The 18,235-nt window shown below is 39.4% G+C and overlaps 1 protein-coding gene across 1 annotated transcript; it reads right to left on the reverse strand.

Annotated features, from left to right (window-relative positions):
- Positions 1-1,686: 1,686 nt before the first annotated feature.
- LOC108998015 (style cell-cycle inhibitor 1-A) lies at positions 1,687-15,004 on the reverse strand. Its single transcript, XM_018974437.2, has 4 exons — positions 14,816-15,004; positions 14,411-14,536; positions 2,769-2,824; positions 1,687-2,175 (listed from the first exon to the last, which is right to left on the reverse strand). Exons 1-4 carry the CDS (start codon positions 14,994-14,996, stop codon positions 1,942-1,944), a joined length of 597 nt encoding a protein of 198 aa, XP_018829982.2. The 5' UTR covers positions 14,997-15,004; the 3' UTR covers positions 1,687-1,941.
- Positions 15,005-18,235: the final 3,231 nt, after the last annotated feature.

An 18,235-nucleotide genomic window follows, 5' to 3' on the forward strand; every position in this document is an offset into this window, starting at 1 on the left:
AGCGACACTAACCATGTCGCTTGTCTAGAATCTAGATGAGCAGCTGAGGCCCTTCACATTTTTATTTTTTAAAAATAACTTTCATGACAATAGTAATCAATATAACGGTTTAATAATAATAATAATAATATGATTTTCTTTTTTTTTCAAATTGTATTTCATTCCATCAATCGATCATGTCCTTCCTCGTTGGAGTCTTTTGCTTCTTCAGTAGGACATCCTCCCACTACCTCATCTTCTATTTCTTTACAAATAAAGAGGAAGTATGAGTTGAACTTAGGGTCTTAACGAGTCTAATTTGAGTTAATAGTGGGAGAAAAGATATTTATAACTGTAAATTGTGTAATTATCGCATAATCGTTTTGAAAAAAGTGAATAAAACATAAGACCCACATGAAAAAAATTAATTTTTTAATAATGGACCATACTCTTTTTCAAAATAATTACGCAACGTTTACACATTTCACGATTGTATATAAAATTAATCTAATAGTGGATGCTCAAGTATTATTCGTTTAATTTTTATTTAAACACTAGTCAAACTCAAGCTTTTCAACATGTTGGATACTTTGTTAACGAATAACCCATTTAATATTCAATCGAGTTCAAGTTTATTCACGAGCTGTTTCATTTAGATAAAGTAAATTATTATCATTTTATCTACAACTTTTGACAAACAAACTTTGAATTTTTGGTAATATCTTTATAAAGTTTATATATACACATATCAATAATTAAATTCATAAGGATTCAAGTAACATATTATATACTAAAAACATAATTTCCTTTAATATTTTTAAATATTTAAAATATTCCATTGTAAATATAGATATATACAAAATAAATAAATAAGAAGTTATTCCAATTTATGCATGCTTAGACAAGTTGTATCTTTTAATAATTAATAATAATTGTGTTGCGATCTCAAGTGACTTGTTGAGTACAATTGTTTCTTTAGGACCCTAGTTGAACTAAAACATATTCTTAAAATAACAAGAACAAAAGATGGCCAAGAGGCCAATCATCAAAACATCCATCTAAGTCAAGTGAATGATGTTTGGAGCTTTCATATCTAATCATTGTCTTGCTGTATTAATATTTTTTGTTTTTGTTAAAAAAGGATGTAGAAGGGAAACCACCTTATTAGCGGGAACAATAATCCATGACAAAGCTTGAAAACCTCGTAAAAGTCAAGGTGATACCAATTTATGTGATTATTACAACTTTTCTCATGAATTACCATTCCAAACTCACTTACCTATAAACTTTTGATTGAATCCTAACTGACTCAGTTTAAAATTCTAGGAGAGATCAGATGGATTGCTATTTAATAAAAAAGGATTAACTAAAATGAAAGACACATATACAGGTCTTTGAATTTTTATGGATAAACATTAAATTCAGTGACGATTTTTATTTTTATTTTTATGGAAGAACAAATAAATCTTTAAAATTGGGATCCGATCAAGTACTTGAAACGGAAAATTATTAAAACCTTCACCTATCTGAGCCTATATATCTATCCCATCCAGTACTTGTGGCTGACCAAACCATAACAACAGGTTTTTACTTGCCCATGTTTCCCTCTAAACTCAGTGCTCATTGCTCACCTGAAAATGACATCTGAGAACCATAACATTTAATTTCAAAAAAGGAAAAAAAAAAATCTAAGCCTCTGATAAACCATGAGCAAGTCAATCTCCTAAGTATAGTCTCCTGCATTTAAGGCAGATGCGAAACCAAACGCTAAATATCATTAGCCTGCGCTTCAGTGTTCTGAGATGAAAGGCGCTGCACATCTATGCTACTTAGCCTCGGGGGCTTCAAGTATCATATACATCAAGAAAATACAAATATTCTTCTTAAGCACACTGCAAGTCCATAACCAAAGAAAAAAAATATATATAACAAGTAGGAATTAGCCAGTGCCATACTTTCTTGCTACCCTTTGATTTTCCAGTGATGGGATGTCCGGGGCCCTCTGGTAATGCCCTCATAGTAACGGGATTCAAGCTTTTGCTTGTTCCAAGCCTTGACAAAGTCCGAGAACAGTTCGTGTGCAGACTCAGATGAAAGCTCAGAGAAAAACACATTTTTCTCTTCTTTCAACCAGGTAGCAAATTCATTATTCTTAGAGAAATAGTCATCATTGCTAAGCTCTTGGACCTCGTGCTTCTGAAAAACAACATAAAAAAACTACTAGCATCAGCGGATAGATACACATGGCCAATGGATAAATTTGGACATCGGTAAAACCATACACTAACTGGTAAATTTTCAACACTAGTAGAGATAAAACAGTAAAAATCCCCATAATCTAGCAATTCCTTACTTCACTTATCTAGACCGCAATAGCCTTATCAAAGAATGTGCAAACAAATTACATATTATGCAGTCTGCGACAAAGATGGTCTCATGGTCTCAATCAAACAAAATAAGAAAGAGAGAATCTGTTTCAAAACCTTTGATAAGAATGTAATCAAAACCTTCAATTTTCAAGTTACATACTCCGCTTTATAATCTAAACACCAGGTGCTCCTAATCTGGATCTTGGCAGCTAAAATTTGTGATGCATGATAACAGCAGGAATGGCAAACAATGAATTAATCTCAGACAATCTTAGCAAACAGTAGATGATTTTCAATTAAACAATGGGAAGGTCTAAGTGGCAAAGAGAGTAAAGAACCGTAACAAGTGATATAAGGAATTTTTTTCAATATATAACATTTGTGCAAACTTAGGGAGTATGGGAATCTAAGAGGACTTACCAAGTGGCGATCACTTTTGTGATTTTTACTTTTGTGTTTATCTTTGGACTTCTTTTCTGAGGCAACAATAACAGGTCAATAAGATAATTTTGCCATGAAGAACCTTAATCCAACAGTGTAAGAAATGAGCAACCATAACGACTTTTATAATTGGCACAAACAGATACTATGCATGAAGGACAAAGATGGAGTAATTACTAGATATTAATACATAAATCATGACAAAAGGCAACTAGAAAAATCCACCCCCCCCTCCCCTCTTGTTTCTAGGCATCCATAACATGAATGATTCAGTGGAACATAATAAGATTGGAGGAAAAGTCAATTATCTAAAGGTTACAATTCATGGAATATAATACACAATCAAAGACTTTCTAAATTATGTGGTTGAAGCCACAGTAACCAAGAAAAATTATTCGTATTAGTTATTTCTGTCAACAGGTATATTTTTTGGCTCGCTTGCCACATGTTTGTTACTCTCAAGGATCCCAACCATACAGCAAGATTTGCCAATCCATTCCAGGCTTTGGCCTCCAGAACCAGAATCATATCAATCCTAAATGACTTGCCAGGAAGACCATTAGGCCATGCAATCAACGGCTCAAATCTCATTAGGAAGGGGCTCTTGAAGATCATTAAGCAGAGAGACTGATTTGGCTAACTATGTCGAAAAGATTTTTTTCTCTCTCCTAACTTTTTCTCTCCATACATATGAGAAAAACGATGTCTCATTTCGACGGTGCTAATTTCCTGTTAACCATGGTCGAGTTCAGTGGTGTTTAGCACAGTTTCTTCATTGCTTTATGAGTAGTTGCGTCATGATGGGGTCGAGTAGGAATGTTATCATTGATCAAAAGTGTTTTGAGTTTAAGAAGGTTAATGAAAGGTGGTGGAGAATCACGGAGAGCAGTTGTCGTGTTGTGAAACACATCTCCATTGACCAAGAATCTTTGGGGTGGTTGGCTGCCATGGTGAAGGAAGGTGTAGCCTATGGGGGTTCTTCCGATTTCCTTAGATTGCGAAGAAGTGGGTCTCAAGTCTTGGTGGTGCAGAGGCAGCATAACTCTTATGGGAGATTCTTCTCCTTATCGAAGTTCAGCCAAGCGAAACGGCATGGTTTGATAGTGATACCGGAAGGGAGGAAGGGGGTAGGTTGGAGGAACTTTGGAGATATGCTGAAGGAACTCTCTGCAACCTCCTCTGTTTTTTGGGGGGGGGGGGGGTGGTGTGGGGGAGAAATAGAGGTAGTCGCCCATGGCTGCCTTCTTCTCCGTCGCAGGGGCATCAATCTTTCTCTTTGTACAGAGAGGCTTTGTCTCGAGCTCCAAAACATGCAGAGAGGATAGGTGATTCTTCTTCTTTGGTGAAGGCACAATACTGCGAAGGGGATGGCAGGAGAGTGTCGGGGCTGACTATGGCAACCTTACTGCGCGCTTTGGCTGAAATGGAGAAGCAAGTTGGCACTTTGCAGACTAATATGGTGATATTGAAATGATACATTGAGGAGGGGTGAAGAGGGATTTGGGTTTGGCCAGGAAGGCGGCCCTTGCAATGGGCTGGGTCAAGAAGTTGGGTTACAGGTGCCTAAGGCTGGGTCAAGAGCCAATGGGTTTCCTGTGTCTAAGGGTAAGGGCTTGGCATTAGTCGAGCCTCAAGTGCCTAGGGCCCGTCCTCAAGTGGCCCAACGGCCAATCACGCAGGCCCAACCGCATTTCTATGTGGAGCAACAGGCCCATCCAGTCCCTCAGGCCCAGGCTGCAAAGATAGAGTTCAGGCCCATCCTGTCCCTCAGGCCCAGGTTTGGGGTGTTGGAACGTGTGCCGACAGAGTTTAGTGAAATTGATCCGAGCCTACATAGTGTCAAGAGCTTCATTTTGTTGCCGGAGTTTGCACAGAAACAGTCGTGCGAGGAGGTCGGAGGCTCTGATGTCTCTTCTGTGCTGTCAGGAACGCCGGAGTGTGGTCTTTCGATCTTGGGGTCTCTGATATGCACTTCACCCCTGGAGATGGGTGGTTTTGATGGGAACAAGCTGGGGGATTGCAACACTCTCGAAAGGCTCGCTGAAACTTTTGTGGCACCCAGAGGTGAATTTGAATTAGCTTGTGGCTCAGATCCAGTTTCGGATTTGCAATTGGCGATTCAGGGTGACTCTGTATAACAGCTGTTAACTGTATTTCTCAACTGGTTCGTGTGTATTTTTTCTCTCTCGTGATGATGAGAGTCTTTATCTTGCAGTGAGTGCAAAGGTTTTCTTCGGTATTCATTTTGGTGGGGTTTTCATTCTTACTGGTATTTTTGTTTGTGAACTTGTGGTACTTGCGATGATAGACGATCTAACGGAGCGTTGGAGTTCTCTTTCATTATCTGAAGCAGAGAAATCAACTGTACGCTTGTCGTCTACTAAAGGAAGTACTGGAAACTCGCCTCCTGTAGATGATGATCGGAGCAATTTGCTGGTGAAAGATCCGATGGCAATTACTGAAAATCCATCTCAACCGTTGACGGTTTCAGACAATGACTTGTTGTATACAACTGGGCAGTGGTCAGTTAAACAATTGTCTGCTGTGAAAGACGATGGGTCGCGCATGGGCCAGGGGCCCATTTCAAAATTAACTCAAATACCTTTTGTGCATCTGAAGAAAAATCATCCTGAAGCAGCGTCTTCATCTTCTCGCAAGGACAACCAGAGAAAATTAAGGGCGGGTGCCCCTCGTGCACGACTGTCTCGTTTTCCCTTGACTCCTTCTAAGCGACAGTTTAATGCGAAGGCTCTAGTAGATTCGGGTGGTCTAATCCAGTTGAAGAAGCAGAAATCAAGGGAAGATGATTCTCTGGTGGAGGTCCCTATCTCATTGGCGGAGGCTGAGTTCCAGCCCTGCCATCAACCATGAAAATCATGAGCTGGAACTCTCGAGGGCTTGGGAACCCTCAGGGAGTTCGTACCCTTCGAGATCTTGTTTGGAGGGAAGATCCTGATATCGTCTTTGTTATGGAAACGCATTCTGGCCATTCTCGTATGGAACTCCTTAAGGTACAGTTGGGGTTTTCTTGTTTCTTAACAGTGGGCAACATTGGTCGTTTTGATGGATTATGTCTCTTCTGGCCTCAGGAGGTAAATCTAGTTTTAAAATCTTATTCTCAGTTTCATTTTGATGTTTTTGTTTCAGACCCAATTTCTGGTGGTTCTTGGCCTTTGTTTGCAATTTATGGGCATCCAGAGATAAATTTTAGAAGAGATATGTGGGCTTTGTTACGTCTATTGAAAGATCAATTTGATGGGCCATGGTTGTGCTGTGGTGATTTTAATGAGATTTTGGAAAGTTTTGAGAAATTGGGAGGTAGGGAGAGACTTGCTAGCCAGATGAGGGGTTTTCGAGATGCTTTGGATTATTGTCAATTACGTAATATGAATGCAGTAGGGCCTTTGTACACATGGAGTAATTTGCGGGAGGGGTCTGCTCTTATTCATGAGAGGTTGGACAGATATGCTAGTAATGTGGAATGGCTTGAATTATATCCCACTAGTAGAGTTTGCAATATTATTACACCAGTCTCAGATCATAGTTGTTTGGTTTTGAGTAGGGATGCTTTTGTGCAAAATGTCTCCAGGAAGCCTCGTTTGTTTAAGTTTGAATCTATGTGGGTGGGTGCATAGGGTTGTGAGGAAGCTATTGCTAATGCTTGGTCGTTAGAATCTGATGCCTCCTTGATTGACAAAATAAAGCATTGTCGTAGTAACTTGACTGAATGGAGTAAGGAGTGTTTTGGCAATGTTAGACAGAAGTTGGCTATGAAGAGAAGGGAGCTGGATCAGTTACAGAGTGTTTCTTATTCCTCTTACCCATCACATGAGATAAGGTGTGTTAAAAATGATATTAATTATCTTTTGGAGAATGAAGAATTGATGTGGAAGCAAAGGTCTCGTGTGCAATGGTTGGTAGATGGGGATCAAAACACTAAGTATTTCCATTTTAAGGCTTCCCAAAGGCAGCAACGTAATTTTATCAACAGGCAAAGGAATGATGTGGGTGTCTTGCATGAAGGATCTGAAATGCTTTCAATGATACATGGCTATTTCTCAAATTTTTTTTGTACCTCTAATCCTTCTGATTTTGATGCAGTATTACAGTTTGTTCAGCCTTGTATTTCTGATTCTATGAATGGTGATCTAATGCATGAGTTCACAGCGACTGAGATAAGGGCAACTTTGTTTCAAATGCAACCATTGAAAGCTCCGGGTCCGGATGGTATGCCTCCGTTATTTTTCCAAAAATATTGGCATTTGGTGGGTAATATTGTTATTAATTCTGTTTTACAAGTGCTGGTTTCGGGTGTTATGCCTTCTGATTTCAACCTTACAAATATCGTTTTGATTCCAAAGACTAAACAACCTGAGTATTTGAAGGACTTTCGGCCAATTAGTTTCTGTAATGTGATTTATAAGGTCATTGCAAAGGTATTAGCTAATAGGTTGAAATTAGCTTTACCTGGAGCTATTTCTGAGAACCAGTCAACTTTTGTTCCTGGAAGGCTGATTACTGACAATGTTCTAGTAGCCTTTGAAACTGTGGATGCTATTAGAAAGAGGAAGAGTGGGAGGAAAAGTTGAATGTCTATTAAATTAGACATGAGTAAAGCCTATGACAGGGTTGAATGGGTTTTTTTAGAAAAACTTATGCTGCGTATGGGGTTTAATTCCCAATTTATTCGCTTAATAATGATGTGCATTACTTCTGTTTCGTACAAAGTTCTTGTGAATGGGGTTGCTACTAAGCCTTTTAAGCCCACCCGTGGTCTACGTCAAGGGTGTCCTCTCTCTCCATATTTGTTTGTTTTATGTGCAGAGGCTCTATCTTTGTTATTGAAGCAAGCTGAAGAGCAGCATCTTCTAAGGGGTATTAGTGTGTGTCATAATGCTCCTCGAGTCAGTCACTTGTTCTTTGCGGACGATAGTATCATTTTCTGTCAAGCATTTGTTTCAGAAAATCAGCATATTAAAAATTTGATATGTTGTTATGGTGTGGCATCGGGTCAGCAGTTAAATATGGGTATAACAGAAATGCTTTTCAGTCGTAACACAGAGCCAAATGTTATAAGTGCTATTAAAAGTGTGTGGGGCGTTCAGGATATTCAGCACCATGCTAAATATCTTGGTCTTAATTCTTGTGGGAAAATTGCATTATCAGACTTTTAAAGCAATTAAGGACAGAGTTTGGGCAAAGTTACAAGGGTGGAAAGAAAAGTTATTATCACAAGATGTTCGTGAGGTGTTGATTAAAGCTGTAGTTCAGGCTATTCCCACTTACACAATGAGCTGTTTCAAGATTCCAAGGGGTTTTTGTAAAGAACTTGAGGGGATGATTGCAAGGTTTTGGTGGGGTCAAAGGGGTCAAGAAAGAAGGATACATTGGCTGAATTGGCGCAACATGTGTCAGTCTAAGTTCAAGGGTGGATTGGGATTTCGGGATTTGGAAGTATTTAATCTCTTTATTGGCAAAGCAAGGATGGCGTTTACTTCAATCACAAGGGTCTCTTTTTGCATCAGTTTTTAAAGCAAAGTATTTTCCTAGTACTAATGTTTTATCTTCAGTGCTTGGCTCTAAGCCATCATATGTGTGGCGTAGCATTTTTGAAGCAAAACCTGTAATCAAAGCTGGAAGTTTATGGCGTATTGGTAAGGGAGATAAAATCAAGATTTGACAGATAATTGGCTTGCTGACTCGAATTCCAAACAAGTTGTTACTTGCTGCAATACCCTTGCTGAGGGTGCTTGTGTAGCGGATTTAATGGATTCGTCTTCTCCCAGTGGGTGGAACATAGATTCGGTCATACAAGTATTCCTTTCTTTTGAGGCTAAAACTATTCTAAGAACTCCTTTATTCCTACATTGGGGTGCTGATAAATTAGTGTGGAGTGGCACTAGAACTGGAATTTTTACTGTGAAGTCTGCATATTACCTTGCCCTTAATTTGAAATCTGCTTTGGAGAATGGTTCTAGTAATCAAGATTACCCTCTTTGTTCTTTCTGGAAGGTTTTGTGGAATTTACAGCTTCCAAATAAGATCAAGAATTTTATTTGGCGAGCTTGTAAGGATAGTTTGCCTACTAAAATGCTTTTATTTCAGAGGCATGTTTTGGGTTCTTCTAAATGTGTTTTTTGCCATGATGCTTGTGAAGATGTCTTCCACATTCTCTGTCAGTGTCCTTTTTTTTTTAAGAGTGTGGGAAATGTATTTTGGAAGAGATTTGAGGTTGATATTTGGCTATTCTGGTTTTGTTAATGCTGTCAAAGCAGTTATGCGCCTTAATGACCCTCTTATTCTGACCCGATTCTTGATAATTGCCTGGGGTGTGTGGAAATTTCGAAATCTGAAGTTATTCCAACAAACAACTCTTGATGTGTGTGTTGTGGTGGGTAATTGTTTTGATTATGTTGAGACCTATCAGTTAATTCGACAGCATGTTAAAGTTCATAATCAGATTTCAACAATGTGTTGGCTACCTCCACCATGTGGGTCTTTTAAACTGAATGTAGATGGAGCTATTTTTAGTTCCTTGAATATTTCTAGGGTGGGTGCTGTACTGCGCGATGATAAGGGTTGCATGGTTATGGCAATGTCTAGAAGGGAGTTGGGTATTCGTGAGGTGGAAGATATAGAAGCGCTTGCAGCACTAAGGGGTTTGCAATTAATTTCTCACTTGGGTATCTCTCATTTGATTTTAGAAGGGGATTCACTTGCTGTGATGGAGGCTATATGCTCAAGGGGGGAGACTCCGGATAGGTGCAGTATTTTAATCCATGAGGTGAAGAAGATGCTATCCATCTTTGCTTCTTTTGAAGTTTTGCATGTGGGAAGACATGGTAATGAGGCTGCACACATTCTAGCTCGTCAAGCGCAGTTTGTGGATGATACGTTGCAGTGGTGGAATGATCCTCCAGATTTTCTTCGAAGTAGACTTGAAGTGGATGCAGGGGCTGTTCATTCCTAGTTGCTTTTTTTTATTTGTCTGTCATTTTCACCTTGTTGGTATATTATGTATTTGAATACTATCTCTATGCATGAATGCAGAAGTATTTTATTCTCAATTAAAAAAAAAAAAGGCTCTGTTTGATAATGATTGTGCTGGTGGGGAGGGGGCTGTTCTAACCCCTCTGTGTACACTCCCTCCTAGTCCTAAATATGGGAGTTGTTCCTCAACTTGGGTTTTCAAGAAGGTGGAGAAGATACAAGCAATTATTGGGGTCTCTTGTGGAGGCTACGAAGAACAATTTAAGGCCCTTCTCGTGGCAATTGAAGATAGCCGTTCGAAGTCAACCATAAAGCGGGATAGGGAACTTAAAAGGCTAACTTGTTCCATCAATTATAATGTGAAGGAAGGGAGTGGCGGAAGAGATAGATCGAAAGGGAGGGGCAATTTATGCTTACATGAAGCCTAAGATTATATATTGGACTGTGCAGGGGCTTAATGATCACAATAAACGCCTTCGTATAAAATCATTATTGCAAATGTGAAAGGGTGATGTGGTGTGCTTTCAAGAAACAAAGCTGTGATTCATTGATAGAAGAATTGTGCGGAACTAATGGGGGTGCTCGTATGTGGGTTGGTCTTACTTGGCCTCTTTGGGAGTCTCAAGTGGAGTGTTGCTAATATGGGTTTTATTGTCGGAGGAGACTTCATGGCATAAAAAATCTAGGGCCCTTGGGTTGAAAGAAGGTGATAAGTGTATGAAGTACTTTAACAAAGTGGCTAATTTACATCAGTGCAATAATGCTATTAAGTCGCTACATTCAAGTACTCAGGTGCTATCTTCTCCTCCCGAACTAGAAAACCATATTGTGCATTATTATGAGACCCTTCTCATAGAACTGGCTTGTTGGAGGCCGAAGCTTGATGCCTTGTCCTTTGAGGTAATTGACTCTCAGAGTGTGAGTGTTTTGGAGAGAGACCTTTTGATGAAGATAAGATCTACAAGGTCATCTCTGGCATGGCTAATGATAAAGCGCCGAGCCCGGATGGTTTTTCAATAGGTTTCTTTCAAACTTGTTGGGACATCGTGAAAAGTGATGTTATGCAGGTCTTTAGTAAATTTCACTCTTTTCAAAAGTTTGAAAAATCCCTTAATGCAACATTCATTGCTCTCATTCCCAAGAAACACCGGGCTTCAATTATTGAGGATTTTTGCCCTATAAGCCTAGTTAGTTGCGTATACAAGATTATTTCAAAGGTTCTTGTCAACCGGTTAAGCCCTGTGTTGGAACATATTATTTCCAAGTCTCAGAACGCATTTATTCGTGGGAGACAAATTCTTGACTCGGTGCTCATTGCAAATGAGTGCTTGGGCCATAGATTGCAGGAGGAAGGTTCAGGTATTCTTTGCAAGCTTGACATGGAGAAGGCCTATTGATCAAGTGAACTGGGAATTCCTCTTATACCTGCTTGGGAGGTGTGGCTTTGGTGATAGGTGGATTGCTTGGATGCGTCATTGTATTTCTACCGCCCGGTTCTCAATTCTAGTTAACGGTACACCTGGTGGGTTTTTTGATAGATCCCGGGATTTGCGGTAAGGAGATCTTCTATCTCCTCTTTTGTTTATTATAGTTATGGAGGCTCTTAGCCGGATGGTGCAGGCCGTTGTTGGTGGAGGTTTCTTATCTGGTTTCCAGGTGGGTAATGGCACTGATGGCTCTATTATCATCTCACACCTTTTATTTGCAGATGATACTTTACTCTTTTGTGAAGCAAATAATAGCCAGATCCAAACTCTACGAGCACTGTTACTTTGCTTTAAAGCAGTGTCGGGGCTCAAGGTAAATCTTGGTAAGTCCAAGATGGTTTCGGTGGGTGCGGTCTCAAATATCCTCAATTTAGCATGCCTTTAGGATTTTAAGGTGTCCTCTTTGCCAATGAAATATCTAGTCCTTCCGTTGGGAGCAACTTTTAAGGCTAGAGCTATATAAGATGAGGTAATAGAGAAGATAGAGAAATGTTGGCTAGTTGGAAACGGGTGAATTTATCGAAAGGGGGTCGTCTCACCCTTATTAAGAGCACCCTTACTAACCTCCCCACATATTTTTTTATCTCTGTTTCCTATGCTTGCAGGGGTGGTGAACAGGATTGAGAAACTTTTTAGGGCATTCTTATATGTGCTCCAGTTGTGTATGGGGGGTTGAAAGTGCGTAACTTGAGAACTTTTAATAAAGTTTTATTGGGGAAATGGTTATGGAGATATCACTCAAAGGCGGGATCGTTGTGGAAGGAAATTATCGACGCTAGATATGGAGTTGCTTGGCGTGGTTGGTGATCCAACAAGGTGAGGGGGGGTATGGTGTGGGTTTATGGAAGTTTATAAAGAGGGGGTGGCCATGCTTTGAAAACCAGATTCGCTTTGTAGCCAGAGAAGGCAATCAAATCAGTTTTTGGCGGGACGTGTGGTGTGGTGATCACGCATTGGAAAGGGTTTTTCCGGCTCTCTATTGTATTTCAGCTAATAGGGAGACTTCAGTGGCAGATATGCAACTATTTTCCTCATGGTTTTCATCAGTGAAATATTCTTTTTTATAAGAATTTTCATGATTGAGAATTATCTATTGTATCAGATTTTTTCAACCTACTATACTCCATTGGGACTCCTATGGCACAACGTGATAGATTGAAATGGAGGTCTAATAATCACAAGAAATGTATAGTTAAGGCATACTATAAAATTTTGTCAACACAAGTTCATACTCTATTCCCTTGGAAGAATATTTGGAAGTCTCGCGTGCCTTTTAAAGTAGGCTTTTTTGTATGGAATGCCGCTCTTGGGAAGATCTTGACCACGGACAGTCTGAGGAAAAGGAGATGTGTAGTGATGGATTGGTGTTATATGTGTAAAGAAAATGGAGAATCTGTGGATCACCTCTTACTGCATTGTAAAGTAACAAAGGTGTTGTGGGATGAGATCTTTCAAAGGGTTGATGTTGCTTGAGTTATGCCTTTGAGGGTGGTGGATTTGTTGGGTTGTTGGAGGAAGATGCAAGGCTGTCATCAAATGGCAGCAATGTGGAAGATGATCTCGTTCTGTATCATGTGGTGTATTTGGTCGGAAAGGAATGCGCGTTGCTTTGAAGATAAGGAATGCACAATGGCGGAGCTAAAGAATTTCTTTCTCCACACTTTACTGCTTTGGTTTTCTGCTATTGTACTAAATGAAGACAATGTTCATGATTTCTTGTCTTTAATTTATCGCTCTTAGAATGTATTTAGGTGTTCTTCTGTATATTTCCTGTGTACATGGGCTATGCCTATTTCATTCATATCAACAATATTTATCACTTACAAAAAAAAAAAAAACAAAAAAGACTGATTTGGCTGAGGGCAAGGCAAGCCCTACGCAACACTTAGCCCCCGGTTGGATACTTAGAATATCTCAGTATATCTGTGAATAGTAGTGAAATGTTTTGAATTAAATTATTTTATTGGGTTTTGTGAATGGAAAGAGAAAATTTGAATAAAAGTATTATAAAGTTAAAAAATTGTTTGAATATAATTTTTAACATTATTTTTGTTTTGAAATTTAAAAAAATTGAATTGTTTTTTGTATGTTGTTTGGGAGCTTAGAAAAGTTACACTAATTAGGTAATAATTAGATGAAAAAGTTGAAAATTTGAAATTGAAAAGTGTTTTGCATTTGAGTGATGTTTGGAAAGGAAATATTTGAAAATATCTGAGAATACCTCAGAATACTTGCATTGCCAAACAAACAGTCTCACATGCTTTTTGACTTGAGCGGAGAATGAACAGTAGTACATGGCTTAATTAGATATTAATAATAAATTTCTTGGTCTGCTTATTTCTGGTCATCACACAGCCATTACTGCCTGCACTTGGTTGAGTTCTCATACATTTTGAATGATTTCCTATTCAAGACATACACTACCAATTTCTTTGAAGTTACTACCACTACCCAAGCTCTATTATTCATATCAATACTTTGGTTTCCAAGACCAACTCTTTCAACCACACAGATATCCATCCCCTTCGCGCTTCGCCTGCCATATCTATCCGTGCACCGGCAGGTAGGGGCAATTGTCAAGTATCATGCTAAGCTTCATCATATTTATATGGGGTTTACAATAGTAAATATCATTTCTAGTTTGTCTTTTGCACAACATGATCTTATAGCCTAGAAAACTTGCCTAGGTCTCATATGATCATTAGCTCCGCCAATTTCTTTTCCATTGTGAAAAAAAAAATGGAAATCAGATCGATTGATTATAGGAGATTTTCTAGGCCAAAAAACCTACAGAGAAAAAAGAAACCCACAGATTGATTGATTAAGTCGGACTGCAATTATTTACGACTCATTCGAATTTCAAAGAAAAAGCCAAAACAAAAAACCTTTAATTCAGTGGCTTTGGTCTGCCTCTACTAAGACCTTTGATTTCATGTAATGGGTAGCTTTTCAATTGATGAGTAAATATATGCATCAGTACCCAATAATCTTAGTTTTAACCTAACAGTTAAAATGGCATTATTACGGGCACTGCTAAACATTCTAATTATAAACGCACCTTATTAAAAACCATACTGACTAGTGAAATTCTGCTCATCCTAGATTTAGAAATAAAAATAATATTTATGAAATAAAGTTTAAAACCTTTGTCAGAATGTCGCTTGGTGTGGTCATGATATTTTTTCACCTTGAGCTTCTCCTTCTTATCACTCTTTCTGTCCCTCCTCTCGCCATCTTCTCCTGTCCTCCGCCTCTTGCTGTTCTGCTCATCTGCACTTTCACGAGCAACAAATGAAATTTACAACAAAATCCCAAAAACAAACGAAGAAAAAAAAATCCAACCTAATACTCTAGTTTTGCTGGTGAGGAATTGTAGGAAAAGAGAAGAGAAACATAACCCAGGACAGCAAAACAAAACTAAAGAAAAAAATCTATTTTATCTTTTGGGATTTCTCCGGCTTCCTCGGCAATTAACAGGGTAGAAAATATTGAAAATAATGGAGGAAAAACAAATGGAAAAGGACTGTGTAAGGAAATTTTTTAAAGTACCTTCTGAGCCTGAAGAAACCGAGTTTCTTTTCTTTATGTTCTTTTCCTTCGACTTCCTCTCGCTTCCCATTTTGCACTTTTTAGTTTTTTCACAGGCAGAGATAGACAGGGGTGGGTGATGGATGGGCGATCTTAAAATCCTCGGCGTTTTGGTCACAAAGGTGGTCCGATGACGTGGCATAAATATGAAATTCTGGGCACACAGTTCTGCGCAGGTCTTTATAAAATGAGAAATACTAATTATTTTTGTACTTTATACCAACATGTAATTTATTATATTAGTGTAGAGATAATAAGTAAAATTTTTATTATAAAAAAATTAGATCCCATTAAAAAACAATTTTCTTTTTTTATATTTTCAAGGTGGAGTCTATTTTTTTATAAAAATTTGCAATGAGCTTGTCTATTTGAGACTTGTACAAATCATTTATTTACAAATAATAAGGGTGTTGCTGCTATATCGCCCAAGTTTTACTGTTGGGCATGTCGCTAGTGCAAATTGTATTTTTTGTCTTTCAAATATTTTTTAAACATCTTTAAACCTTTTAAAAAAATAAAAATATATTAATAGTCACTTCCTTAATTATTAAGAAAAATTAAAAAAAACTAAAAAAATAACATAAAATACATAAGCGGTCAAATTGAAGGAGCAAACTCAGATGGTGTAGTATCATTTTCCAAATAATAAAGCTGGCTAAATTATTGTTGTTATTAATATATTTATGAATTGTTGGCCTGTTAAGGAAGATTAGTATGGCATGTATTTATAATTTTATGTACTAAATTTATTTTCTCAGTTTTATTTTGAGATTCTATAATTTTTAATATATCAATAGCTGACACATGAAGAAATAAGTTTTCTTGTAAATTTTTCTTAAGTATAATTAATTTTTTTGTAAAAAGCAATAAAGGAAAACATTGGCTATCTAACTTCTGCTCCTCTTACGGCGCGAATTTTGTAGTACATGGTCAGTTGCGTTGCCCTTTCTTCCTTGACAAGGATGGTTGAAATGGCATGGGGGGATACCGCCAGATACGTATAGAGTGTCTCCTTTTATAGGTTGCCTCAAGAGTGGCGGATTGGTCAAATGCTACTTCAGCTTTTGGAAAGCTTCGTCACACTCCTCGATCCAAAGGTGTACCTTTCGCAATATCCTAAAGAAGGGGAGGCATTTGTCCATGGATCTGGATACAAACCTGTTCAAGGCTGCTATTCTTCCTGCCAACCGTTGCATGTCGTTTAGGCTCTTTGGCGGCTTCATGTTCATGATTGCTTCAATTTTTTTCTAGGGAGGCTTCAATTCCTCTTTCTGTCATAATGAACCCAAGAAACTTACCTGACCCTACTCCAAATGCGCACTTTGATGGATTTAGCTTCATCTTGTACTGCTGCAGGACTATGAACGCTTCTCTTAGGTCTGCTAAATGTTGGGCAGGCTTTTTGCTTTTAACTAACAGGTCATCCACGTAAACTTCCATGGTCCAACCTATGTGGTTCTTAAACATTCGGTTGATTAGCCTCTAGTAGGTTGCCCCTGCATTCTTCGGGCCAAACGACATGACTTGGTAGCAATACAACCCACGATCTGTGATAAATGAGGTATTCTTTTCATCTGCTAGGTACATTTGGATTTGGTTATAGCCTGAATAGACTTCCATAAAGCTCAACATCTTGTACCCTGCAGTGGCGTCTATGATGACATCGATTTGTGGTAGGGGAAGTTATCATTTTGGCAAGCTTTATTTAGGTCGGTGAAGTCCACGCACATTCTCCACTTCCCGTTTATTTTTTTCACCAAGACAACATTTGATAGCCACTCAAGGTAATGAGCTTCCTTGATGAACCCTGCAGCGAGTACGCGTTCTACTTCCTCAGCAATGGCTGTGTATTTTTCTGTGTTGAATGATCTTCTCTTTCGATGTACCTTCTTGTGCCTGGGGTACACGCACAATCGGTGTTCAATAATGTTGTTGTCAGTCCCGGGTATATCTTCGTGACTCCAAGTGAATACATCCTGGTACTCCACTAACAGTTGCTTTAGGGCCTCTCAATCTTCTGGGGAATTTTAGTCCCAATCCATGTTGTTGCATTGGGGCGATCTGGGTATAGTGTTACGATCTTCAAGGGTTCATTTGCCTCTGCTTGTTGTAGGTTTTGCTTGTCCCTCACCTTACCTCGTGCCGTTTGGTTGGCCTTTCTAAAGCGTCGCGTGCCTCATAGAGGTCAAGATTAACTTGCTGCTTGCTTTCCTTTGAGGCCCCAACACCTCCCTTAGTGCAATGTCGCTGAGAGCTAGACAACTCTTGGCGGACATAGTTTAGCTCCTCCTTGAGGGCGGAGAGCTCAAAGCGAGCACGACCTCGCTCTGACTCTAACTCATCCTGGGCAAGGGAAAGCTGAGCTCTAGCATAATCATGCTCCAACTCCAGCAGTCCCAATGAGAAGTTGTCCTGAACCTTCACCTCTCTGGCACGACGAAGTTCATTATGAAGGTGGAAAACCTCGTCGCGAAGAAATCCAAGTCACCTACGAGAGAGTGCGCGTATCCATCCACTTGCTCGAGTAGCCATCCTCTTGACCTTCTATCTCTCAAATTCCTTCTTGGCATGGAAAGAAAAGACACACTTAGAGTGAACTTCATCCTCCAAGTTAGCACGATCATCCATGATCTAGGCTGCCAAATCGCAGACCCCTTACAAAGATAAAACCCAAGAAAGTTAAACAATCGTCCTTGAAAAATGGCAGAGAGAAGCAGAGTCGGAGGTACCACAGAGAGGAAATTCCTAAGCCGATTAGCCATACTGCTGATGGCCTTATCTCTAGTAGGACCAAAGGAGGAAGAACCTCCCCATCATACCTCACCTCAGACCTATAGTGAGTACCGAGGGGGAAAGCCTCAGGAGATGCCACCGCTGAGCCTGCTCCAATTCCATGGGCCTTACCCAAATCTCACATCGGGCGAACAACGTTGGTGTAAGCAAGTTCAACATCCCAAACTGATGTCCTCACTTGCAAGATCGCCTAGAGGAACACCCTCCTTTAAGGGAGAGGACTCAATGTCATCCCTAAAGGAGGAGGAAAAAGGAGAGGGGATACAAACATGGTCCCCGCTAGCCCCCAGGTCAAATGGAGGAGTCTCTCCCCTAGATATGGTCGTGGATAGAGAGTGGGGAGTTGAACTTTTACCTTCACTCCCTTCTTCATGTTCTTCAAAAATAAGAGCATCGCCACCCTTCTCTCTGCCCTAGACACCACGGTCGCCTAGGGCACCATATTCACTGCTCTAATTTCCCTCGTGGGTCGCTGGTCGGCAAGGCTCAACAAAAAGGCAATGTCCACATCGACGTTGACCTGGTTGCTTTCCCTTGGTAAATTAGAAGCTTCGAATGTAGGAAATTTGATGGTGGGGCTAGACACCG

This window comes from Juglans regia, chromosome 2 (assembly GCF_001411555.2).
Source record: "Juglans regia cultivar Chandler chromosome 2, Walnut 2.0, whole genome shotgun sequence".
Taxonomy (NCBI): domain Eukaryota; kingdom Viridiplantae; phylum Streptophyta; class Magnoliopsida; order Fagales; family Juglandaceae; genus Juglans; species Juglans regia.